General features: G+C 42.9%; 1 protein-coding gene across 9 annotated transcripts in view; it reads left to right on the top strand.

Moving 5' to 3' along the window:
• Nucleotides 1–481: 481 nt before the first annotated feature.
• ST3GAL6 (ST3 beta-galactoside alpha-2,3-sialyltransferase 6) overlaps nucleotides 482–26,134 on the top strand; it is a 45,154-nt gene continuing 19,501 nt past the window's right edge. For 4 of the 9 annotated variants that reach the window (XM_053933486.1, XM_053933496.1, XM_053933449.1 and 1 more), the window contains exons 1-5: nucleotides 8,111–8,168; nucleotides 19,732–19,831; nucleotides 20,606–20,686; nucleotides 21,955–22,032; nucleotides 24,727–24,830. In XM_053933486.1, the coding sequence (XP_053789461.1) occupies nucleotides 19,743–19,831; nucleotides 20,606–20,686; nucleotides 21,955–22,032; nucleotides 24,727–24,830 (352 nt within the window). In that variant the 5' untranslated portion in view covers nucleotides 8,111–8,168; nucleotides 19,732–19,742. Of the gene's footprint in view, nucleotides 682–8,110; nucleotides 8,169–19,731; nucleotides 19,832–20,605; nucleotides 20,687–21,242; nucleotides 21,291–21,576; nucleotides 21,664–21,954; nucleotides 22,033–24,726; nucleotides 24,831–26,134 lie in introns of those variants that run through there. The other 5 variants (XM_053933459.1, XM_053933469.1, XM_053933505.1 and 2 more) reach the window with 5 other exon arrangements.

Here is a 26,134-nt window from a genome sequence, read left to right as displayed (position 1 = left end):
TGCTCCTGGCAGCAGCTCCTCAGGGGGGTAGTTCTTCCCCTGCCGGCTTTCTCTAGGGTTTCATGGCAGGGGTCAAAGGTACTACAGGAGGGAGAATCCCACCCCTGAAGGATCCCAAACCCCCTCGACATACACACCGTGACGATTAGTTTCTTACTAGACGGTAATATTCCGGGAGGCTGGGGGTGGTTAGCTGCCCCCCGCTTTGCGAGTCTCCCACCCCCTCTCGGACTGTCGGGGATGGGGAGAGGCTCCTGCCGCCGGCCCGAGGAGGGGGAGGAGAAGGAGGAAGAGTAGTGTCTGCGGCTCCGCAGGGAAGTCAGTCAGAAAAGACAGACACTAGTGAGGGGAAGACGTAGCACTGCTTTTTCTGTCTTCACGGGAGTACCTCCTCCCCCTGGTGGGCTTTGGTAAAAATAGAAGAGGAATTTCAGCAGGCTCGAGCTAAACTATTTCTGTCTAAAAACAGAACGTGCTTCCTCCTACGTTTTCTCTTGCAGATGGGGCTCAGCTGAACAAGCCCTCGTCTTGAATCCCGTCGTATACACCACCATGCGGGAACCGGGCTGGACCTACCAGAAGCTGCAGCAACAGCCTGGGCAGCCCTGAGCAGAAACAACGAGTTCTGTCCTCTTCTCGGGGATGATTTAAAGATAAAATAAGCTGCTCTGTTAACAGCCGGTAAGTGAACACCCCTGGTTTATCACGTATAGCTCTGCAAACCTTTGCACAGGCTGAGTGGATCTCGTGGATGGTGCCTGAGCCAGAGGACTGGGTGCGCTGGAAGTGCTTGTTCCCGAGTTTGCGTCTTTGCCGCGGGATATATGATGGCCGTCGGGAGACGTTCCGCGGTTGGACGCGACGGATCTCGGGATCTTCTCCAACCTTAACCGTTCCATGATCTTCTTGCGTCATTTCAGACGGGAAAACTTCTAGCTTTAATCTCATGGAGAGTTTGTACCCATGCTTCCTATTTTAAAATTTCCTTCAGATGAATACTGATGGCAGCAGCTGCCAAAAGCATTGTTATTCAATGTAAATTACCGCGTATTCAAAGGCAGAGCTGGCTCAATACATCAGCGTGGTCCTCGGTGAAAAGATTCAAGGAATTAAACTGAATTTCTAGAGGGATGGAGCCTGCCTCTACAAGCCTCCTTTGAAGAGAACTCAATTTTAATCAGTTTTGAGAGCTGGTGAGATGAGACGTCCCAGACCTTTCCCAGAGATTCCTGGGAACTTCACGGTAAAAAAAAAATTAACGCGGTGGTGTAGCCGGGAGTCGGTTCCAGGTGGGGATGAGCCCTACGGAAACCGAAGTGCCACCGCCCCCCGCTTTCCCGGCGGCGCTTTGATGCGCCTGATGCCGCAGGCGGGCGGCCGGCGCCGGGGAGCGGGGCAGAGGCCGGGCTGAGGCGCCGCGCGGCTCCGCATGCGGGGCCGGGTGTCCCCCCCGGCGGGCGGCGGGGAGCGCGGGAGGGTCCGGCGGGCAGCCGTGCGCCTCCGCACACAGGTAGGCGGCTCCGAGGGGGCCCTTCACGGAGGGAAGGAGACGCCCGAATTTCTCCGGCTTCTCCTGGTGGGCTCGAGGTGGGGGAGCCGCCCGCCTTGCCCCGGCCTCCCGGAGCAGCTCCGCTCGCAGGCCGGGGCGGCGGGCGGAGCCGCCTCGGGGCCCCCCGCGGGCGGTGAGTCGCGGGAGGCGAGTGCGGGAAGGGGGAGTGGGGATAGGGGGAAAAAGGGCGGCGGGGCCCGGTGCTCCGAGGTGGGCAGAGCAGAGCTGGGGGACGGTGGGCTCATGCGGGCAGAGCAGCCCCGCGCAGGGGGAGCCTCCCAGCGGAGCTCACGGCGACCCGTAAGTAAAATAGACGGGAGATTTCGTGGCTTCTGCTAAATTGGTTGGGTTGGGTAATCCACGACCGTTTTGCCGTGGCTGCCAGTCAGGCAGGTTCGGATAAAAGATTGCTTCTAGCGAGGGTACAGAAAGGGAGCTGCCCCTTGGAAATCCCGAAGGCCTCGGGGAAGGAACAATAGCTCTGTGAGTAGACTCTGTCTTAAGCTATGCAAATCCATTATTTGCATTTTAGGAAAGAAACACACCCTGGAAATTTTATGTCTGCAGGTTTGTGGGGTTTTTTTTTCCTTTTTTTTTTTTTTTCTATTTTTTCTTTTTTTTCTTTTTTTTTTTTTTTAATAACTAGTTGTATTACTATTTGACAGTGGGGGTGCTGTTTCTGTTTTAGTCAGAGCAAGTGGTGAGATCAGTCCTGCTGCCCTTTCTCAATTTAAAATTTCCAGGGAGATGAGCGGCTGGTCTGAGATTTGTGCCTGTTGCATTGTTACCCAGCCAAAACTTTCTATCCAGTTTTCTTCAATTTTTGTCTCTTTCTTCATCCATGCTTTACTGAGCTATTCTTGCATAGTGTGATTGCAGAACTATTAAGATTGAACTTTGTGATGAGATAAGATTACTTATTTTAACTTGGCAATTCAGCTGAACTGTGTGAAAATGTTATAGATAAAAAATACAGAAATGTTACAGATAAAAGGTGTATATAAAATATTTTTTGTGGAGAGTGCCATGGCTAGTCACTCCTAAACTGAAAGTGCTAAATCCAGAGAGGTGCTGAAGGAAAAGGAAATGTGCATGAAGCAGGGTTTCCTACCTATCAACACGCAATATGCATGTCTGACTAGGTCTCAGAAGTGATAGTTCTGAAACTAACTCTCCTTTCCCATGTAGGACTTCACCAGCTGTAGCTCTGGTTTTTATTTCACTTAAATAAATCTGCTTACCTTTTTCCCCAGTCTGATGCAGTACCTGCTCTTTTGGCTCATCTGTCTCTGCTGAACTGAAACAGTCCATTAAGTTACACTTTAGGCTTATGGCTGTTATTAAGGCTGCAGAATTAAAGGTGTCTAAGTCTCAGGTCTCCCTGAAGGTCATATTGGCTTTAGCAGACTTCTCTTGCTTGTGGGATGTATGAATCATCCCCGGAGGCTCATGAGTCGCCTAGTATCCTTATCTCTTCCTGTTCAAAAGTAGGAGGAAAAGCTCTCTCTGGAAGGAGCTGCCAGTTGGGGATGTGCCCATGGGAGTAGCTGCAGAGTGTTCAGTTGAGACACTAAAACCTGATAGAAAGATCACCAGTATCTGAGTCCTAAGTTATAAACAGGTGGGGAAATACTTGAGTTACAGTGTTTTTGGCTAAAACAAGGTGTTGGACAAGACATTATATTGACACGTACTGTGCGTGCTGTTAAGTAATGGTTTTAGCAATTATGCAGGGGAGTTGCCTGACTGAAGAGGGAAATACAGCGGGTGATGTGACAGCTCTCCTTCTCCACGGGAAGTGCTTGAGATGCTTCTCCCTCACCTCCTCCTCAATCCTTTGACAGCTCACAAGCAGAGGCAGCTTTAGAAGATTTTCAACGACTGCTTTCTTCCTTATGTGTTCATTTTTGGATAGAAGCTGTTGTGATAGCTTACTTATGCCATTAGTGTTCCTATCTTGGGCTTGTTCTCTTTGTTGGTTTCTGAGCATGCTGTGATTGGTGTCTCTTGGTAAAAGTTTGGTTTGTCTCCCCAAAACAGGTTTGGAAAAGTTAACATAAACCTGCTTTGGCTGATTTGTGGTTTTCTTCTTGGTGTTGCTTCATATGTTCCTGAGTGTTGATTCAAATACGCTGGCCTGGAAGAGGATGGAATCGGATCATTTGAAGATAAATCTTGTGAGACCACCATGAGGTTGTCTACACCATTGATTTAAAAGGGCTTTTGAAGAAAGGCTCTTGGTTTTGTTTTGTGGTTTTTTTTTTTTTTTTTTTTGTTCCTCCATAGTATAGCTTGCTAGCTGTAGCACAGGATTTAGGTTTGTCTTTGTACATTAACATTTAAGGTTATTTTACTTGCAAGCATAAAAGGTTGGTTTTGCTTTGTGTATAATGTGAGGTACTCTGCCTTGCCTTCCTAGTTAAATGCATTTTAGGGATGAGCTCAAGACTTCCTGAAATACCATTTTTTTTACCACGAACTTTCCCTACAGATGTTGCACTGTTTCAACTAAACCGGTTGAAGTGTGCCCTGTGTTTTGAGGAGGAGTTTAATTTTTCAAGCTTATGACATGTAATTTGTCATTCATTTGAATAATTTATTAATAAATTTCTCAAGCTTTATAGATAAGCTATAGTATAGTATATACTATACTGAGTAACTAATTTATGGGGTAACTGAATGTACAGAATTTTTTCCTTTTTCAGAGTGTCTATTTTCTACTATCAATTTTCTCAAAATACCAGAAGCTGTGTAGCAGAATAAACCACCCCCTAATTTCCCCTTCAATCCAGTTTCTTCTACTTTTGCAGTGTTACGTATGGCTGCTTGAGTACCTACTCACAGTCTTCAAGGGAAATGAAAATAAAAATAAAATAAAGCTACTTGAACATATTATTTGCTGTGTGAATTTCCTAAAGCTTAAATTTTTCTTTTATCCTCCTTCCAGAAGAGCCTAAGAAGAGGCCAGAAGAGCCTAAGGCTAAGAAGAGCCTTTTCTTGATTTGATGTATATTGAGGTCTAGAGGAAAACAGGATGTGCATGCTGTTGTTTTCTTTATAAGTCACTTTTCAACAGCTCTCACTTTGCAGTTTAGTGTATTAATCACTGATACCAGTAGTGGTATTTGTACAGAGGTTGAAAAGTAACGGGCAGTATTAGCTAGTGTGGGCTGTGAAGCAAAAGCAGGGAATGTGTGGGTCGCATGCAGTGTTACTACCTTTTGAAAAATGGGTTGAAAAAATGCGGTACAGAATGTGGTAAAATACTCTGCAGCAGTACTTCTTGCTGTGTTCTGTACCTATCATTCTAAAATACCATGTCCTTTTAAAGCTAATTTTGCTGAGGTGGATTGGCTCTTCAGTGTTCCAAGCTTGGCTGTTCTTTGGTCTTGGAGGCAGAAATGAAACCTTGGTATCCTATGAGGAAGTCCTTTTATAGCGCTGTCACAGAGTGAGCAAATTGTGAGTGTCCCTGGATAATATTCTTAAGTTTGTGTGGAACTGTTCAGTCCCTAACAGGAGCAGTAAAACTGGAGTATGGTGTGCCAGGGCTGTATTTTACCTTCTAGTGTAAATGAAGAGCCAGGAAGAGCAAGGTAAAAAAAATTGAATAATCTCCACTTGCTCTGACTTTGAAGGGAAGGCTGGAAAACCTAGAGAGCCAGTTGATCCTCCCTTCTGTTAGGAGGGCGAGAATGGAGTAATCTAGGAACTGGTTTTAAGAGCAGGCAGGCGTGAAATGACGGTCTGTCTTAATCACTGAAACTCTTAACGTCTCTTGATTTACAGTGTAAGTTTCCATTTCCTGAGCTGCAGTATTGCTTTCTTTTGGGCCACTAGCCATTAGGAAACTTTATTTGTGAGGCGTGTGGCTAGTAGTCTTAGATTTCCACAGACTCTTCAACTCACTTTTAAAACAATAGTTTTTGCCCTTGTTGAGAGTGCAGGTCAGAAACACTAAAATAGGGATCTACTGCAGAGCTCAGGAAAGTTCTTTGTTAGACTGGATCTACAGACTGACATTTGCATTGCAGAGGTATCCAGACACTGCTTGTTTCCCTACTTTTACAGAGTCCTGAGGCCAGCAGTGAAATGAGAACGGTGTGAGGGGCATGAGGTTACCCCTGGACTCCAGCAGAGGTGGTCAGAGGAAATGTGATGGCCGTTTAATAGTCAGTACGGAATACGTGTGTGTGTATGTATAAAATAGAAATTGCATCACATATGGGATGAGGGCAGAAGTCCCTTTCTCAGGGTAAGAAAAATTGAAGTTGTGTTTTTGCCATAATATTCTTTTTTTTTTCTTATGTAATTGTAGGTTAACAGCTCCCTCCTGGGCAGGTAATTTTTGAAGGTGGGTTGTGCTGACAGTTTTTTGCCTGCACGATGATGTGTGGGAGGGAATTGACCTGTTTCAGAACAGGGGCGTCAAGGGAAGATCCTGTGGGTTTTACTCACTGCAGTGAAGAGACAGTAATATGTTTGCTGCCCAGGAGCTGTTGGTGAATGAAACTGTGTTAATCATTTGCCAGTTAAAATAGGTATTTCCTGGTTCTTCATATCATCCACCAGTGTCACATCTGAGCACCCTGGAAGCATCCTTTCTATCTCTGCAGTGCTTCGGGTAGTCTGAAGTTGACGTGTGAGACTGAGACCAGCAGGGTGGTGTAGATGGGAGATAGGCTGTAAGGTTTGTTTGAACACATTTGCACAAGATTAAATGGAGACATGATATTAAATCCACTTGGTGAAGCATGGGAACAAGTTAGGATTTGTCCAGATTGCTGAATGTGCACAAGGCTTGCAGGCATGTGGTAGCTAGGCTTGATTGTGCCCCTTGTCTACACAAGTTACTGCCTTCTCATTTTGTATCTGGGAAAAGCTTGGGTTTGATGTTTTGTTTGTTTGTTTGTTTTTTTGTTTTTTTTTTGTTTTTTTTTTTTTTTTTGTTTTTTTGTTTTTTTTTTTTTTTGTTTTCCCTTGCAGGAAACTGTTAAAACTATGGCTAACTTTGCTTGCCCAAATGTTTTGCAGTATTTAGTAAGTTAGGGTGACACTTGTCTCAGCTGAGATTCTGGAGTGCTCTATAAGCCTGTCCTTTACCCTGTTTTATAACCATCCATGGCAATTTTAATTTTCCATTCTCAGAAAGTTTAGATGTGCAGGTATGGGTGGGTAACGGGAATGAAACACAAAACGGCCATGAAATGCTGTCCCTAAGTAATCATCTCCTGCTGGAGACAGAACTGGGCTGGATGGACACTGGTCTGACATAGCAGAGTGTTTCTTGTGCTTTCATTGCTCGCCTTGTGCTGTGGAGCACAGACCAGGTGTGTAAACCATGTTTTGAGTAGCCAGTTGATTAAAATGCTGGTTAGTGTACATACCATTAGTACAGTTTCTCAAGAGTAACTACCTTTTCTTGCAGTACATGTTAAGGAAATACTGTTACTTCATTTTCATTGAAACAATAGTTACTTTCATTCTTCTGTGCTAATGGTGCACTATGATTTATTTTCAGTTTGGGACATCAGTTCTTAGATGGCTTAGCCTCCAGCTAAGGTAGATTTTGTATTAAAGACTTCTAACCTAAATAGAAAATGTTGTTTGGGGCTTTGCAGAAAGAAATGTAAAGGGAAACAGAATATCTCATTCTTCAGTTTTCACAGAGAACATTACTTATAATAAAAACTGGTTAGTGTTGAAGTGACTTTTTGAAGCTGGGTGATGGAAGTTGGCTAACACTACCTGTTAAGTGGTTGAAAAGGGTATCTAAGTTGTATAACTTCATACAGCTCTTTTGGGAAATTTGGACAGTTACATGTTTGTGCTCTAATTTCTAAATTAGCGCACTTTTTTTTTTCTCAGTGGCTAGATGCTCTTGTGATACCTCTGCCACACAGTTGTGTTACAAGATAAAATGAAACCATATTTTTGATGTCTTTGTTTTTATGTACTTTCTGATATTTAATGAAAAATGAATTTATAGAGTTTTTTTGTTCTACCCAGCTGGGTGTTTATTTTTGCAAAACTTGAGGAGGTCTCAAATACATTAAGTTCCTGATCTCTCATATTTGACTGAAATCAGCCAAAGGGGTTCAAAAGTTCTTTAGGGAAGGAAAGAAAAGGGCATGCGTGCACACAAACAGGGTATGGTGGCATAAATCTCATTTCATGCTGAGAACACATGTGATAAAACAGAACAAAAAGCCTTTTACTGTATGGCATTTCATGCTCTAATGGAGTTCTGCATCATCTGTGGCATGGATAGCAATCTGATAGGACATGGTGATGCTGGAGGCTGAGCTGCATTTGGCATGGTCAGGCTAGCAAGAAAAGATATTAGTAGGCAGCACAGCAGGTGCAATGTATATTGCTCTTGAGTACTTCAAGTTTATACTGAAGGAGATGTTAGACTTTGTGTTTACTGGCCCTGGTGCAGCATGGGCCAGTTTGGTTATGGGAGAGCAGATCTGTTGCCACAAAATCCATCGCCCAGCTGTGATCTCACAGAGGGGTGAGCCCTGTCTTATTGGACTCGTACTCTCTTGTCATCAGAGGAGATACTCTCATGCAGCCCTGAGCATATCCAGCGCTCAGAGAAGATCAGGTAGTGGAGGTTAGTTAATCTCTTTAAAGATACTGTGGTCCTGAAGAAACTCCTCTTATTTTGTTTGTAGCATTTAAGGACTGGTGAAACAGAATTGAACAGCAAAACCAGACACACTTTCAACTACAACAAACCAGACTTAGATTGTAAAGGAACAAAACAAACTTGCAGAGGGAGCTGTGATATGCAGGAGAAGGTACTGTGTGAAGCCACTGCTCTAGCAGAGACCAGGCTGCTTGTCTTCATCCTGCCCTCAGTTTCCTGCCTGGCTGCCCTTGTACCTCCTTGCTCTCTTCTGGGCTTCTAGGAATTTTGGCAGCCCCCAGCAGGAGGGCTGTGAGACCAGCAGGGAGGATGCTTGGGTGCAGTGACAGGCACCTTTGACTCCCCTAAGTTTTAGGCATGACTGTCCTTTTCCATTAATTAAAAAAAAAAAAAAAAAAAAAAAGGGAAAAAGGAAGCAGTATGTCACAGCTGGGGAGGAAGGAGGTTGTGTTTAATCTTCAGTGAGGATTGAGGTCTGAAAGTCTTGTAAATGGGTGTCTCTGTGTAGCACTGAGAAAAGCATATAAGCTTTCCCAGCATGCTGTAGTGACTAATGTAGGCAGCTTTCCTCCCAGACAGATGGCAGTTGAAGATTACCATCAGATATAATTAGCTTTCTTCTTGCATGGGTAAGAAAACTGAAGTACATAGTTCAGGGCTATGAGCTGCACTATAAGATGGATACCCACTAAAAGTTTGCACTGCAGTACAGGTTGCTGTAGTATCACTTCATTGCTCTGAATACACAGAAGTACATAAATGAACATGTGCAAACTTTTCTGCAAGGGGCTGAATTCTGTTACAGCAACTAACAGTTGCCCTGTGAAGAATTCCAGTTCTGGGTTTACACTGTTTATCCTGATCGTTTGTTCTTTGTTATGAATTTGATTTCAGTTTTGTTTAACAAAACACGATGAATGATACTCTAAATGCTGAACTCAGATGCACCTTCATCTGTGTCCCACTTGGGAAGCTCACTACCTTACAAACAATTTATCTTTTTTTTTTTTTTTTAACATTTTTATGCATGTAGACTCACTGGTAACCTTTTCCATTCAGAGAAGATGCCAGGACTTTACCTAGTGTTAAATGTTGTATAGGCCTACTTTTTTCTGCAATGCTGTATATCTTGTAGCTCTCAGTCCTCAGGATATGCACTGTTTGGATTTTCTATGTGGTAATTTTTCCTGTCCCAGTTAAGAAACAAAACCAAAACACTAAAAGCCTTTAGGGGATCAGATACAGGCTGTGATGCAAACTGCACAATGGTTTTTTTGTGAGTTCTAAAACATTTTATGTCCACAGAGCATTATCATAATTATGAAGCGGTTCATTAGAGCTTTTCTTATGGGTGGTTTTGTTGCTATTGTAAATAATGTATTTGAGCTTCAGTGCTAAGAAAACAAAGCTGTGTATAAAGGCAGCTTGTGAAAATAGTCTTAATGTTTACAATATTCAGGTTTTTCCAGCATGGCACTGTCAGTTTGGGGTTAGTTTTCTGATGGTAGTTAGCACTGAAGTTTTGTGTTCTGATTTTCATCCAAAGGCAAAGTCAATGCATTCATTGAGAGCACTGGGAAATGTAAGGCTTTAACATTATCAGAGAAGCTGCTCAAACTGCTGGTGTACTGCAGTTTTCTCCTGAGCTGGCAGGATCCCTGCTGTGAGAAGTTTCCAAGATTTTGTAGTAGTGTGGAGTAAATGCTACCACTTATCTCTATTTTCCTCCCTTCCTGAATTAATTTAGCTTTACACTTTTCACTTACTTGTTTTGCTGTATTCCTGAGACTCCCAGAGCTCTCTTCTGCACAGTTGCCTTGCAGCAGATTGACTTGCAGAATTTGCTAGTGGCAAATTGCATCACAAACAGCTGGGAATTTAGGGGATGTTTTTGGTGGCTGGTTTGAGGCTTTTTTTGGGATGGTGGTGGTATGGGGTTTTTTTTCTTTGGCAGTTGAGGCAAGACAGGGAGCAACATAGCAAAAAGGAAGAGATATATTGTGTTTGGGGCTCTGACTAGAGACATGTTTGGCATGTTATTTAAATGAAAATTTAACAGTTTTGTATGCTGGCCAGGTGCATGTTCACACTTTTTTTTTTTTTTTTGTGCTTCTTAATCCATACAAACCTGGGTAATGTAACCTGTTCCTTTTTAAAATGTGGTGAAATATGGATAATAAAAATTACAGTAAAAAGCTCAGCCATCTGATAATGGCAGTCCTAGTGCATTTGAAATTTATCATAACTGAGGTTTACAAATGTTACTGTGAAAACTAGTTATACAAAAAGCATCTGTTTCTATTCAGGGACAGATTCTGACACCAGTATGGATCAGAATTGATACTGTTACAGTGAAGTGAGAAAATAGTCTGATCTACTTGGGATTTATTGTCAGTGTAAATGGGGAGCATTTAATTCTTCAGGTGCTGGTAGTGAAGCTAGTAAATTAGTCCTCTGTTATCCACTGGGGGGGGGGGGGGGGGGAAGGCAACAAAAACCTTACCATGTTTTTTCCATACCCTTGGGAGCCCTAATTTTGCTTGTGTGTGGGCTTTGGTGTTGTGGCTTTTTATGTGTTTCGTTTCCTTGGATTTTTTTGGGGGGGATTTATTTTACCCTGGTGTTGAGATTTGTTCTTTGTTTCCCTCTGACTGGTAGATTTAGTTTTATAATTCCAGCCATTTTAGTGAGAACTGAGGTTAAATCGCTAGCTCCAAATCAGCCAGGATGTTTTGGATATCCTAGGCATTGTTAGAAGACAAAGTGTGGCTTGTTTTAAGATGAACTTAATGCAGCAGTGAATGGGTGCATATAATAAAAACAGATCAAATTTTCTGGTTGGACCTTTTATTTGTTTAGATTGATCATAGTTCCTGGAGGAAAAAATGATGAGCCGGATAGGGTTTCTAACTGAACTGTTTTGAAACCTGACTAATTTGCCTTTTCCCAGCCATTTCTCCTACTTCTTTCCATTTCTTTCTCTCTGGGAAACCTAAGGATTGCTGGTTTGACCTCAATCCTCTGACTCTGCAGGTACTTGTGGACAAAGAACAGTGGTGTGAGTGAGTAACTGAATTTGTACTGGGTTGCATATCTTTCTGTTAATAATTTTCTATATTTTCAAGCACTGTGTAGTATTTCTGTAATCTTGGCTTTTTTAAAAGGAGGTGAAGAAGCAAAACAACTCAGTCATGATGCTCTGTTCCTTGCAGGAAGAGCAGCTCAAGTTGACTGAAACCTTTCCATTGTGTAAGTCAAAGTATGAGAAGAAAATGACCTGAACTCTGACCCCCAGAACATGTTCCATGGCTTGTTTATATTTCAGTCCCTTCTGGAAAAAGAGACTAAGAAAAAGGGGAAACAGACTGGGAAGGAGCAGTGTTGTCACCACAGCTTGTAGAAGAGCTGCATGGATTTATAGTACTCTGTTTCTTTGTTCTTTCATTTATTATACAGACACCTATGGTGTGTAAAACATATTTAGCAACCTAGCTTAGGCTGGCTAAAGCTTTTAAGGTTAATCTGGGGGAATGTAAGAAGGCTAGGAAAAAGTCTATCAGCTAAGGTTATATTACTGGCTTTGTGTGTGTGTGTTTAATATTTTTTTTTTAAGATAAAGTTAGAGCTGGATTTTTTATGTTTGGTTAAAGCTTTGGGAGTTGAGGAAGCAGAGCTATTTGTGCTCAGCTCATACTTGTGTTTGAATTTGTGTGCACAGGTTAGCTTCTGACCAAACCCCAAATAATTGTTTGTGTACTGCATGGCATCTCTGTGGCTGCTGGCCGTGACAGAAACTTCTCATCTGTATTCTATGCCCACGGGAGGAAGTAGGAGGGAAAAGAAGTGAAGTGTGCTGGTGGGAGGGCTGTAGAGGGTCAGGGCAGGGAAAGCATATGGAAACATCTGCTCCCAACTTACATGTGCCTTTGCACAGATTGTCTGTTTCTTGTCCTCCATCATCTCAAAGCACAAAGACAGGCAAGAAGATGAGGCTGTGGACTTGATCTTACTCTTGGTTGCAATTATAGGCAAGGTTTCTGGAAATCTGTGATACTGACAAAGCACCAGTTAGATGAGAATCCAGTAGATATTATTCTCTTTCCCCACAAAGCCACAAGTGGATTTGGATCTATCCAGGGCTGACTTTTAAGCTTGATTTAACAATGTTTAACTGTGTGTCCATTATTGGAATAAATCCTAAGCCATCTTGGAACATTAAAGAATATTGTTTTATATCTTGGAGGGAAAAATAATTAAAAACATAATTTACCAGATGAAAAATACCAGTTTTTTGTGCTTGCAGTTTTAGTTGTGTGTGTGCACCATGCCATGGAACATGCTGTCACCTTGAGCTGGTGCCAGAGATCCACACTGCACTATGATAATCAGCCAAAATACTAGCTCAGATCTCAAGGGTGGCATAGCAACCCTGTGATAGCCCCAAGCTGGAATTGACATATTCTGCCTCAGCAGGGCTAAAGAACTCAGCCTGAATACTGCTCCTATTCAAGGGCCATTTCAGTGGAACCCAGTGCCTGTGCTCCCTTGTATTTCGCTCACCAGGATTTTCTGGCAGGATGCACTGGCTGATGCTTTGTGCTTCTGTTTCTCATCTGTGGAGCTGGTATTTCATGTCAGTTAGAAGTGGTGTGAAATTTTGCATCAGTAGGCCCAAAAGTGATATCTCTGTGAAACAATGCACATAATTGGTTGTGGTGCCTCAGAGAAGAGGATCACAGCATTTTCTTTTGCAGCCAAACTGGGACCTGTTTTAGTAAGCTTTAAAAAGCTTCTAACTTGACCTAGGCTTGTACATATGCCTCTTTGCTCTCCAGGAAACAGTCTGATCAGTGCATGCTGCCTCTAATTTCTTTCTGATTCTGCCCCCACATACCCCATTCTGTGGGGTATGTGTAAGAGCTCCTGGGTCCTCAGGCAGAAGGAGGGAAGAAGAGGGAAAAAGGAATTAACCACTGAACAGATGACACCTTATCTCATGCAGTAAGAACAAGGGAGTCTGAGCAGGGTGATGAGACTGTAAGTCAGGACATGCAGGCCTTTTACAGCTTTTGCCAAACCCTCTGTATTGATGACATGTGGTCTTTGAAGGCTACAAACTTGTGTTTTTCTGATCTTTTTTGATCTGATGAGGTGAGAATATGTGGAGCTGGAGATAAGGTTTGGAAAGCTGTAGGTGCTGTGTCATCTGTTCTGCCCATAACACAGAGGGGAACTGTCCTTGTTCCTGCAGCCTTTGGGATGCAGCAGTGCTGTGTAGGTAAATTAGTACTAGAGGGGGTGAAAGTACAATAGATTTAACTGGACTTGAAATCTTTATCAGTATCCTTCTGCCAAAGGATATGCTTGTGTGGGCAGAGTTTCTGAGATTATAAGTACATCTGCACAGCCACACCAGAGGGAAAGTGATGCAGAAATCTTTTAGGCTCTGGACAAAAGCAAACTGAAATAGCAATCATCAGTGAAAAATACTAAGTTGTTTTTTCATTTTGTTTGGCCCAGCTGGCAGTTATGCTCTGAAGAACACAATACCACTCTCTGTTATTGAAAGACAAAAATGGAATAAAAGAATCCTGAATTGTCCACAAAGTAATAAATGCATTGCTGTCTCTTGTGGTACAGAATATGCTTCGCCATTAGCAGGATGATGAAGGGGAGGGAGATAAGCACTTAGGCCCTAAAACCAATCTATTGGAGCCTGTCCTGAAATGCTGCACAAAGTCAGAGATGGCCACAGCTCTAATCTGTGTCTCTACAGTAAATTGATGTCAACAGAGGCTACATTTCTGGCTGTAGGAGCTGATAAAGAACAAAGCTTGACTAAATCTATTAAACATCTCTACTGCTGTGATGTCATACCTACTGGACATTATTGCTTGCTGTTGGGGACTTGGAGAAAATGTTATCTTGCTGTTTGTTTTCATGATTGCTGCAGTATTTGGACAGAGAGGAAATGATAGGGGAAACATTGGAAACTTTCCTTAACAGAGAAAAGTTGTGTTTGGAGAAAGACTGTTGTCTTTTTTTTTTTTTTTTTTTTTTTTTTTTCTCAGATACCTGCATACTGTGGAAGTAAAATGGGTAGCTTGGTGTTTTCTTGGAGAGGAAGAAGACATCATGATTTATACAGGTTTTCAGGAACAGAAATAACTGCTTTGGTTTGGTGTGGGGCATGACAGGTTAACAGGAACCTTTTCCAATTCTGTTGCTGATAAATGTACAACTTCAAAAGTACCACTTCAAAACCAAGTCTGCATTGTTGGAGAGTTAGAAAACTAGTTTTAATTCTGAGCCGCTTTGCTAGGATAACCCAATACATCTTGCTTAACCAATAATTCTGAGGACTTTCTGTTTCTTAAACTAAAATGAAAAAGAACATTAGAAATTATGAGAATGTCAGGTGCATGGGACTGAGGGAAAGGACTAGACTGACTCAGCCACTTCAGTACCTTTTTGACTGTGTGGCAGTGCTGTTGTGTAGTCTCTCTCTGCAGCATTCCCTTTCTGAAGAGGGGGAGAATTAATGAACAGTGCAATTCTTACTTAGAGCAAGACCTGGAAGAGTGAATAGTGTGAATAGTGTTTAGATTTGGCAGAAGAATACATCTGTGCCATAATGTGCTCGCGTTGTACAGCTTGAGAAAGATGGTGATGTGAGAGCTCCTTCCTTGATAATCTTTTTGCTGCATGGTTGTTTCATCAGGCATGTGCTACATCCTGACCAAAAGGAAGCAGTACTGCAGGTCACAAGCTCAAACCCACAAAATACTGACTACATCTTAAAAATTCTGATGTTTCTTTTTAAACCTTTATAAGGTTTTTATCTGCTTTTTGTGCTGTCCCTTCAAATTTCAAGGTCTGCTCAAAGCATACTTTCAAGCTCACTTCCTCCCGTATAGCTACAAGGGCTAGGAATCCAAGGTCCCAGAGAGCTGAAATTTTCAGGCTGTCACTTAATGGCATCAGCAAAGAACTTACATTGTCTTGTGACAGTTTATGGAGCTAAGATTGTCTTAAGCTGCCTGATATTTAATTTAATAGTAACCAGTTTATAGTTAAATACTTATTATGTCAACTTCAGTAGTAGTCAGGGGTACTTTAGAAAATAGGTAGGACAGATGGAAAAGCTTCCTGCTTTACTATTAACACTAGTAATTTTTAAGGAAGAAAGGAAGGCTTACGAGCATTAGGAAAGAAAGGTGATGGTAGTGTGGTCATTTGACTGCCTGGTCCAACAACTGTAGATTCCTGCAGGGTTTATTCTATGTCATCGCTGCATCAACTGCAAGTGTAAGTTGGAAGATAGGGTGTGAGATAGTGTCTCATAGCAGATTCCACACTGTACTAGAATAAAAACTAATTTTAAGTAATGATTCGCCTCTGACAAGGATGGGAGTTCCCTGCTTCCACCAAGGGAAGAAAATATTAGCCTCAGGTCTTATATAGTTAATAGATCATATACCCAAATGAGTTTTTCTGGCGGGTTGATGGGAGCTTGGGGGAATCTATCTGTCAGTAGGAGATGCAGGCTGATCTCTGAGGTTGTCTTAATACTGTAACAGAGTCAGTCTTGTCTAATTCTGTAACTGTAATTCTGTCCTCTGGGGGAGGTGGGAAGTTGACCCACAGAAGTTAGCTTAGATTACTATTAAAAAAATGCCCATGCATTTTTTGCAGCACTTCCATATCCCATTTATTGCTTTCAGAAATTTGACCGGCTGACACTGTGATCATCAGGCATGGCCATACTGAGTTCCTTGTTCTTGTGTAGATCACTGTAGGGTTTTAAGAAAGAGGAGGAAATTGAATAGTTGAGTTCCAGCTTTGTCTTCCTTAACTCTGATTGACATTGACCTAAGGGAGGGAGCCATGTCCTCTGTCACTTGGGTTGATGAGCTTAAATCAATCTGCTGGCTCTTGTGTTGAAGTGAATAAACTGGGTTGGACCTGCTGCTGAACTGTGTCTTCTTAATTCCCTATTTCCTTGCATCTCTGACTACGGGAATTTTCTAGTGCAATATTTGCATTGTAGGAGGTTGTTTCCCTTTGATTAACTTTCTACAAAACTCAGCTGTTTTAAAGTGGAAAGGAAGAGCTGGAAGATGCTGTCATGATTAAAAATACTCCCAGAATAATTTCTTCTGTAAACAAGGCGATGATTCTGTTTACTAAACCAGATGAAGAAAAACAGTCTTCTTAGTGAAGACTTTCTGGCTACAAAACTTTCTCTCTAACATGGAATGAAGCCAGGCACTGGGGGATGGGATGGTGAGAAGATACTTATATAATTAAAGACAACTTGATGTGTCTAAGGGCTGAGTTAGGTACACTCTTAATGATTGGTTGTTTGGAGCTGGGATGGACCCATTATCACATTTGTGCTAGGCCGAGTGTCTTACATAAACATGGAAAGTTGTTGCAGATCCCTTATGATCCTCTTTGAAGAATGATGCTGACTTCTCGTGTTTTAATAATTTTTTTCCAGGCTGCATGAATATCTTTGTAAATACTTCACAAGTGCAACATTTTCTTTTCCCCTCTGCGAAAAATACTGTTACTAATAATATTTTTGTTTTTTAGTAGATCCTTTTTGGGCTGCTTTTCCTTGAATTTTCTCTTGGTCTGACTCTTCAGCAAGGTTCTTTCTTACACTGAAGTCAGCAAAATCAGCAATTTAATCAGTTGCTAATTTAGCAACTTCATCTAAAGAGCTGGTTTGTTATGTTCTGTTTACCTGAAGTTTGCATTGATTGAATTAGGGAGTAAGGATAAATGCTTTAGTGGGATGTTTTGGCAAAACTTTTCAAAGCAGGAGTGGGTAAAAATAATAATAGTGAAAGGAAAAAACTACTAGAGAATGCAGTGTCTTTTTCAAGTAAATAATAGCATCACTTAGGTTGGAAAAGATCATGGAGTCCAACCATTAGCCCTGCACTGCCAGATCCACCACTCAAACATGTCCTCAAGTGTCACACCTAGCATCTTTTAAATACCTTCCGAAATGGTGACTCAACCACTTCCCTGGGCTGACTGTTCAGTGCTTGACAACCCCTTCAGAATTTTTTTTTTTTCTGACACCTAATTTAAATGCCCGATGGTGCAACTTGAGGTTGTTTCTGTTTGTCCTGTCACTTGCTGCCTGGGAGAAGAGACTGACACCCACCTTGCTACAAATCCATTTCAGGTGGTGTAGAGAGTGACAAGGTCCCACTGAGCTGCTGCTTCTCCAGACACTTCAGCAGCTTTGTCCTTCTCTGGACTTCTCCAGCACCTCAGTCTCTGTCTTGCAGTCAGGGGCCCAAAACTGAACACAGGGTTCAAGGTGCAGCCTCACCAGTCCTGAGAACAGAGAAGGGAGTGATCTCTTCCCTCCTCTCACTGGCCACACTTGCTGATCCAGGCCAGGATGTCATTGGCCTTCCTGGCTATGTGGGCATGCACTGGCTCTTGTTCAGCCAATGCTGACCAGCACACCCAGGTTCTTTTCTGCCAGGCAGCTTTCCAGCCACTCTTCCCCCAACCTGTAGTGCTGCTTGAGGTTGTGACCCAGACAGAGGAGTTCAACTTGGCCTTGTTGAACCTCCTCCAGCTGGCCTTGGCACATTGATCCAGCTTGTCCAGATCTGCAGAGCCTTCCTGCACTCCAGCAGACCAACACTCCCACTCAGCTTGTTACCTGCAAACCGACAGGGTGCACTCAATCCCCTTGTCCAGACCATGTCTTTTCTTTAAAAACATTAAACAGGACTGAGCCCTGGGAACCCCACTACTGACTGGCTGCCAGTTGGATGTAACTCTGTTCCCCACCTGTGTTTGAGCTCAGCCAGCCAGCTTTTTCCCCAGTGAAGGGCATGCCCATCCAAACCATGAGCAGCCAGTTTGTCCAGGAGAATGCTTTGGGAAATGTTGTCTAAGGCTTTATGAAGGATTTGGTACCCAGCATACACAGCCTTTCCTTCATCATCTGTGCATTCCTGTCATACAAGGAGATCAGGTTGGTCAAGCCACACCTGCCTTTCATAAACCCATGCTGCTGGACCTGATCCTTCACTTGTCCTGTCGTGTATGTGTCTTGTCATGGCACTCAAGATTATGAGCCAGCTGCTGTTAATGACACGATTGAACTCAGTAGGTGAGTTTTCCTCTTATTTTTGGAGTTTTAGGGAAAAACTCTTACTGAATTACTGCAAAAAATTAGATGTTGTTCTAGAAGCTGAGAGTGACTGTCAAGAGAAATTTGCAGCGATTCTTCAAGTACAGTCAAGAGAATTGGAGCTGATAAGTGGCAGTGCTACTTCCCAAACAGAGCTGAAAGTTGGAATTGCAACAGCTGCAGCCTATGAAGTATCTCTTCCAGAACAGAGCAGGATAGCCTGTAGGCTATACTTAAGGTTGATAAGATTCTACCTGGTTCATTGCATGGCTTTGTTACTGGTAGGTGCTGTTATAAAACCCCATCTCTAACTCTACAACTAAATTCTGGTGAAAGATACGAGTGGAGAAAAATAAGGAAGTAGTGCTTATAAGTAAATTAATCATGACACTGTTAGGGGAGAAGTGGAATAGAAGCAAGCTGTACCTGTCAAGTAAATTTCCATGGTAACTTGTGGCTGGAATGGCTATTTTGGACTTTCACAAGATTAAGCAACAACAGTTCATTCATAGCTACTGAAAAGGCTTCTCACTGTGTAAGATGTGAGCAATATAGGACTTGATTTTCCTTGAGTCTGTCTTGCCAGATATATGAGTTTCTGATATTTCTCTGCTTTTCTTTTACTAGACTGTGCAATGAGGTGAAGACTCTATTTGAAAAATAGACACTTTCTCTGATATTTCTCCATAATTGCTCAAGTTCAATAGATGGGATCCTAGGTTTTCTTCCTCACTTTGTAATGTGTGAAAATAACATTTCTCTGTTGCTTGAGCAATGAAGTTTGACTTGTGTCAGTAGCTGAAGACTGTGCAGGCATAAGCAGATAGTTTCAGTGCAGCTTTAAATGTCAAAACTGGACTTCCAAGAACATTCAGTGATCCTAAAAAAGGCAGTAGAAATTTCTGGCAGCTCATACCCTGTTCTGTTTCATCAGCATCAGCCTATCTGCCACCTGCACTGTGCCAGTGTTTGTTTAACTGTGTAATTATGGAAATTGATAGTGCGTGGCACAAGAAACAGGAGAAGCACAGGTACCTATAAAGGCCAGCTGGTTTCTTTGGGCTGCCAGTGGACAGAAGAGTTCTACTCTCACGTGGCCTCAGAGAGAACCTAGAGTGAACCCATGCTTCTTTGCAGAGAACACACACATGGTAGGTGCAAAGCAGCATTCAGCTCCTGGCACTGGGTCTTTGTGAGAAGCCAAAGTGGAGGGATCACCTATCAGACTTCTGGTAGTAGAGAATGTCTGTAATAACAATAACTTCTCTCTTGTAGGTTTCCAAATGCTTTAGAGAAAGTTCATGCATTAGTTCATCTTGTGTTTCAGTTTCTTGTTTTGTTTTTCTTATGTTTCAGGTTTATCAGTCATGAAACGAATCCTTCTGGTTTTTATCCTGGCTGCTGCTGTTATGTATGGTATCCTGCATGGAAATCTGTGGAGAAATAACTTCTACTGGTATGGTGATGCTTTGTTCATTCAGAGTGCAGACACTTCATGGCTGTATGAGAGATGTGGCTGTGAGTTCTTGTGCTGCTCCATAAGTGTTACTAGTAGTCATCATAAGTGATTAGTACTCTGTGTTTTGTGGTTGAGGTCTTTTAGTACTCTGAGGAAATCTATATGATTGTTTTGTCCTGTTACCTGTTCTTCTGTGTCACTTTCAAACCTAGTAATTAATTTGAGCCTGGTTGTGTGGAGAGGTCAGGACCTCAGTAGTAGGGAGCCCATCTGAGGTTCATGAAAATAGGTGTTCAGGTGAGGAGTTACTTAAAGTACAGAAATAAGGTGCCCACATCTCCCTCTACCTCATATGGATTTAGTGTTAGTTTGTTCTATTAAATGTCTGATAAGTGATGTGGGAGAGGCCTTTTCCACACATGGGAGTAACTGCAGGTGCAGGGGGCACCTTTGGAAAAGGTGATTTGTTGAGGCCCAGCAGCACTCCGTGAAGTCGGTGAGACTTTACTGTCTCCAGGCTCATGGGACAAGTGGCTTGGGACCTAAAATGTGGGGGACTTACTTGAATGAAGAAGTTGAGTTTCCATTGGTCTTTGCACAGCTGTGACCAGGACTGACCACACTGTTATGAAGATAAGTGATAATTGTTAAAAGTAGTGGTTAATGTGCTCCCTTTTATCTTGTTTATGGTGTACAATTGATACAAATAGCTTTCTGTTGTGGTTTCTATTTACAGCAAACCACAGTGTTGTGACATTTCCCTTTTTGCAGGCTTAGTTTTTATGGACAGACTTCCTCTGTGAGGGCTTCTCCTTCCTATGTGACTAGTGGAGTTACAATCAGTTACAATCAGTAAGTTCAGCAGTTCAGTATTTTTGTGGTGGGGTTGTTGTTTTCTTTTGGTTTTGGATAGGTGGGAGGGATTGAGGCTAAAATCTGTAGCCTTTTTTTGATAGGCTACCTGCTCAATTGTACACTTGCATCCGGTGGCTGTTCCTGTTATAAACACAGTGGTAAGGTGTTTGTCAAAAAGGAATTTGTCCATATTATGCTTCCAGTGTCTGTTTAATATTTATGGCCACTTTCAATAACTGTCTCTATCAAGCAGTGAATTGTTGGAAGGACATTGGCTTACAATTTTCAAATCTGTGCAATTCTGAATTATACCTGAATAAAGTTAGCACAGCTTGGAGGGCAACTTCAGTGCTTAAAACTTACTAAACATAAGTGTCTTTCACCTGTTGTGTTCAAGTGTGTGTGTAGGCAGCTCTTGTGCTTGTGACTTCCTGCAGTTACATTTGTGAGACTAATAAGCACCCATTCTAAAACTTGAAAGCAGTCCTCTCTTCTCTCTGAAGCTGTGCTGCAAAATGCCATCTGTGAGGCTGATGCTGGAAAGCAACAAGGTGGCCAGCTGATAGATTTCACAGGGTGCTTTCTCAGCGTCAGTATTCATGTAAGAACTTGAGGTTACCAAAATTAGTTAACCTTAATGGTCTCTTTGGCTCATGGTTCTAATGTAGTGGTTTCATCCTTCTGTCCTTAATGCAATCCTGCAGTATGTGTTGCTCACACTGAACTTTACCTTCCCTTCTGGGCTTCATATTTGGGATTAATTGGGCTAAATCTTCAAGTCAGGAATGTGCTTAGAAGTGCAAGTCTTAGCCTTATTATGAGTGGAATGACTTATCCCCAAAGACTCTGATTTTCATTAAAGTACCCTATTTCCTTCTCCAAACAAGACTTTGTCTCCTCCCTGAGGAGTGATGGGGATGCTATCTGGAATGGCTGCAGGGGTGATTGAGCCCAGGAGTCCTGCTTCTCTGGAGGTGGGCCTCAGTTCTCACTTCATATTATGCCTGCTTTGATACATGCTGAGCAGAGGGGAGGTCATGGCCCCCTTGGAGCAGCTGTGTGATATAAAAGCCTTTGCTAGTAAAAGTAATTTTGCTGCAGTGAGAAAGTTTCATCTCTATCACACAGTGGGAGGGAATAATGAAATCTTGGTGTGGTCTTAACTCAGTAGTCAGCTTTTACTAATTTGATTTGTCCAACTTCCCTTACCTTGTTTCTGCTACCCGTTCTTGGTTTTGCTATTTATTTGGAATTGTTTTTTGCAGGCTGCCACCTATGGCTGTAGAGAGGAGGAATGCATTGGACACTTGTATTCTGAAACCAGCATTTGAATCTTTACTGGGGTGAGTCTTCCATGAGAATTGAGGAGGGGAAGTTTTGCTCTCCCCGGCTGCACGCAGCTCTTGGGAGCCCGGCTGTGGCGTAGCTTCCACGTGCTGCCGGGGTTTGCTGCCACGGGTTCCCGGACACGGCTCCGTGTCTCGGGCGCGTGGGCTGGCCAGCCTCTGTTACCGTGCGCTAGGGACCCGGCAAAGAGGAAGGAATTTGTCCATTTACTCCGTGCTTGGCAGGAACGGTATATTGGTCACGTGGCGCGGTTCGATGGAAAGACGCGACCGCTCCCGGCACTCGCATGGGAGAAAATGGCGTCTGACTGCCGGCGGGATAGGGCTTTATAGAGGGGTGGGGCGAGAGGATCCACGGCCTGCCGGCCAATAGGGGTGGCTGCCGTAGCGGTGACGTCAGCAACAGCGACCAACCAGAGAACCCCGCAGGGGCGGGCACCGAGCCAGAGCGGGCTGAGCGGGACCGTGTGGCTCGGGGCGGCCAGCACGGGGCTTCCCGGGGCCGGACGGCAGGGTGCTTACAGGAGCGGCACAGGGGTAAGAATCCGGCAACAGGCAGCGTGGGGCCAGAAACCGCGGGGGGGGAACAACGCGGGGGAAACGCGGGATTACAGCACTTGACTTATTTTAACATAAATTAAAAACCCTCATCTAAACCCAAACTCCGGGATGCAACAGGGAAGGAACAGTTGTGTTGATTGAGGTAGAACTGGGCTATTTACACATTTTGGAGCAAACACTGAGTAGTGCCCTGAGAAAGCTTGGAAAGATTGGACCAAGAACTGGCTGAAGGAGTCTTAAACCTCTGCACAAAGACACTGTGGCTTTTTTTTTCCCTGGTGCTTTTTGTATATAAGAAAATGTGGCTATAATTTCAGTGTTGTTGTGGTTTAAAGCACATAGAAGCCTGTAAACTTTGTGCCACCCAAAGCAGACTTGTAGCCTTTGAGTTTTAGTTAGGTCCTGGTCTGGCGAGGTGGTTCTAATTCCCTTGCCCATGGATTGTGCCCAGGCTGTGTGTTGGGTGCAGCAGGGTAGCTCTAGTGTTCAGCAGAGGGGCAGGAATGGGCTCAGAGGTACGCAGGAAGAAGAAGGTACGTGCGCAGCTAGGACCGTCTCACACATTTCTGTAACTTCTTTATAGAGACAGTTTGCATGAACTGAAGATCTGTTCTGTGCATTTTGGTAATACCTGGGGAGGTTGAAAGGATTTCTAACCTTGCAGAATTATTTATTGGAAAGGAACCAGAGCTAGAAAAGCTAGAATTGAGTATCTTTTCTCTGTAGGTAAATTATTTATTACGTCTAAGCTTAGCAGTTGTTTCTGAACAGCAAAGCAGGTTACTAAATTTAATATGGGTATTTAGTTAAGCTATGGCCATTTCTTGGTCTGTGAGCTGTAGTGTTTTGTTTTTGGTTTTTTTTTTTTCCCTTTTTACTGTCAGTATCTTCTGAATACATAGAGCTTAAGGAATGAGATAGTTGAGTTGGGAAACTGAAAGAATGTTTTCTTAACAGCTGTTAATATTCTTAGTGGACAAACAAGTCATGTGCTGAACTGGGGCTTTTTATTATTAACATTAGGTTTTCTAATGACTATATACTTCTGTGTTAACATTTTAGTCTAAGACCTAATATGCAGGATCATTACAAAGTCAACCAGTACACTCAGTGTGTGCTTAGTTAATTCAAATGTGAAGCCAAGGGCATGGGAGCATGTGACATGTTTGTCTGCTGTTCACTCATTTGGGTGGACTTGGCACTAAGGCAGTAAGAGACCTTTCCCTGCTATGAGAGACTCTTTTCCGTGGTTCCTGTCTTTCAACAAAAAAAGTGACCCATTCTTTTAGCTTGACACAAGGTATAATGCCATTGTGTTCTAGTTTGCAGGAAGAATGGGCTTTTGAGGCAAACCTCCTTGTGATCCCCACACACTGTGCTTCTCATCCCAGGGTGGCCCTGGTGTGAATGCACTGGGATCCTTTCAGGCATCTGTTTAAGCCAGGAGATGCACTGCAGGAGCACAGTCCGTGTGCTGCAGCTGCGGAGGGCTGGGACCCTTCCAGAGTTAAATATAAAATACCCAAGATGCACGTAATGTGGACATGAGAGCTCCATACTTTTTTGCTGCTTGGATACACCCCTGTTGCCCCAAACAACTTACTAATGTCAACACAGTCATATAGTGTCACTTGTTTGAAATAGGAGTGCAGCTCAAATCAGGAGATGGTATTTTCAATTTAAAGCACCTTGCTTCAAACCCTATTCTTATTTATTAAATTGCTGTGTGCAATAATAAATCTTAGTTTTCCTTTCTATTTCTATTATGTACTTTTCAAACCTGAAGTTATTCACTGTCTTCTTGGGTTATGTATTCTCTTCAATATGTGGTCTCGTGGTATAAGCTTTCAGTCACACAATTTAAATGAGTCTATATACATTGTACAAATAGACAAATCTTTTTATCTCACTCTTTGCCTGTATTTTCTGTTACAAGATCTTACCCTTTTCCATCATCTGTTTGCTTTCCGTGTGTTCATGGATTTTTTTTTCTTTTAAAAATGGATGATAATACAATAAAAATGCTAATAGTAGGATAAAGAGAGCTTTTTACAAAGTACTTGCATGACTTACTGGCTTATGCAGGTACATCATGGGATTTTGAAACTTCTTCCTTTTTTTCTTCATCAGTGTTGACAAAATATACCCCTTCCTGTGCGCTAATGATTTTATCAGAGTGGCAGAGTTCCAAGGGAGCAATAAGTTTGAACTACCTTATGGAATAAAGAGAGCAGGTTTGTATTTCCCATGTTCCTTATTTTTAATCAGAAATACCTAAATGGTTTGTAAAGCCACCTGAATCTGTGGCCATGATCTTTCCTGTGCACTGATGCCAATCCTTTTGGGGTGTGTAGCAGTGTCTTAATGGTTTTGTTTGGTCCCTCTGACCTGACACCTTCCTATTTTAACAAGTAAAACACTGGGTTGGGGTTGCCCCTTTTAGTAGAGAAGCTCCAGAAAGGTGTGAGTGAGGAAGAGTGGACCTTATTCAGCTTCCTTCTGTTTGTATGTGGGCTGGAGTGCTAAAGATACTCAGCTATGATTTGCTGGGGGAAATACTGAGTCAGTGTGATGGGTTTCAATCAGTGCATCTAAGCTGGCTGGAATCCAGAGTCCTACTGAGGCACAAATCCTCAGGTTTAGGTGGTTACATCAATGAAATTTTCCTTTTACTGTCCTGGTTTTGACTGGAATAGAGTTAATTTTCTTCTTAGTAGGTGGTACAGTGCTGTGTTTGGGATTCAGCATGAGAATAAATGTTGACAACACATGGATGTTTTAATAGTTGCGAAGTAGTGCTTTTTCTGAGTCAAGGACTTCTCAGTTTCCCATGCTCTGCCAGTGAGCAGGTGTACAAGAAGCTGAAGGGAAGATTGCCAGGACAATTGACCCCAGCTGCAAAATGGCTGTTCTGTGCCATAGAACATGTCAGTACATAAACTGGCAGGGGATTGTCCAGGAGGGGCTGGTTGCTGCCTGGGAACTGGCATCTGTCAATAGGTGGTGAGCAATTGCATTCTACATCACTTGTTTTTCTTGGGTTTTATTCCCCTTTCTCTTTCCTTTTGCATACAAATTTTACCTTTTTCTGGTTCTCCTACCTGTCAAATGGTGGAGACTAAGTGGCTGTGTGGCACTTAATTGCCATCTGGGGCTAAACCACGACACTGAGCTGGCTGCTTCTGCTGTGGAAGGGGCCACAGGGGGGAATTGATGACACTGCGTGGCTGCTGGACCTGTGGGAAGGGAAGGGTTTGCTGGCACTTGCCCACTGCCCATGTTGGTCAGGCCAGAGTAAATAGGGCTGACACCCTAAGAGCCTTAGCCACCCTTTTGGAAAGGGTTGTAAATTCTCAAATTTCAGAGTTTCTAACACTAACAGTATACCTTCCTAATCTGGGCTTTAGACTTTTGATTTGCCCTCCATCAGTGGTAACAGGGATGGTGCATTTTCCTGCACTTTTGGGGTTACAGTGAGGAAAACTACATTTGGGAATGAGTTGATTTCTCCTCTGAGGCAAATTAAGTGTTCAACAGG

This window comes from Vidua chalybeata, chromosome 2, assembly GCF_026979565.1.
Source record: "Vidua chalybeata isolate OUT-0048 chromosome 2, bVidCha1 merged haplotype, whole genome shotgun sequence".
Lineage (NCBI taxonomy): Eukaryota > Metazoa > Chordata > Aves > Passeriformes > Viduidae > Vidua > Vidua chalybeata.
Note: the sequence above shows the minus strand (reverse complement) of the source record. Positions and strands in the feature narration are given on the sequence as shown.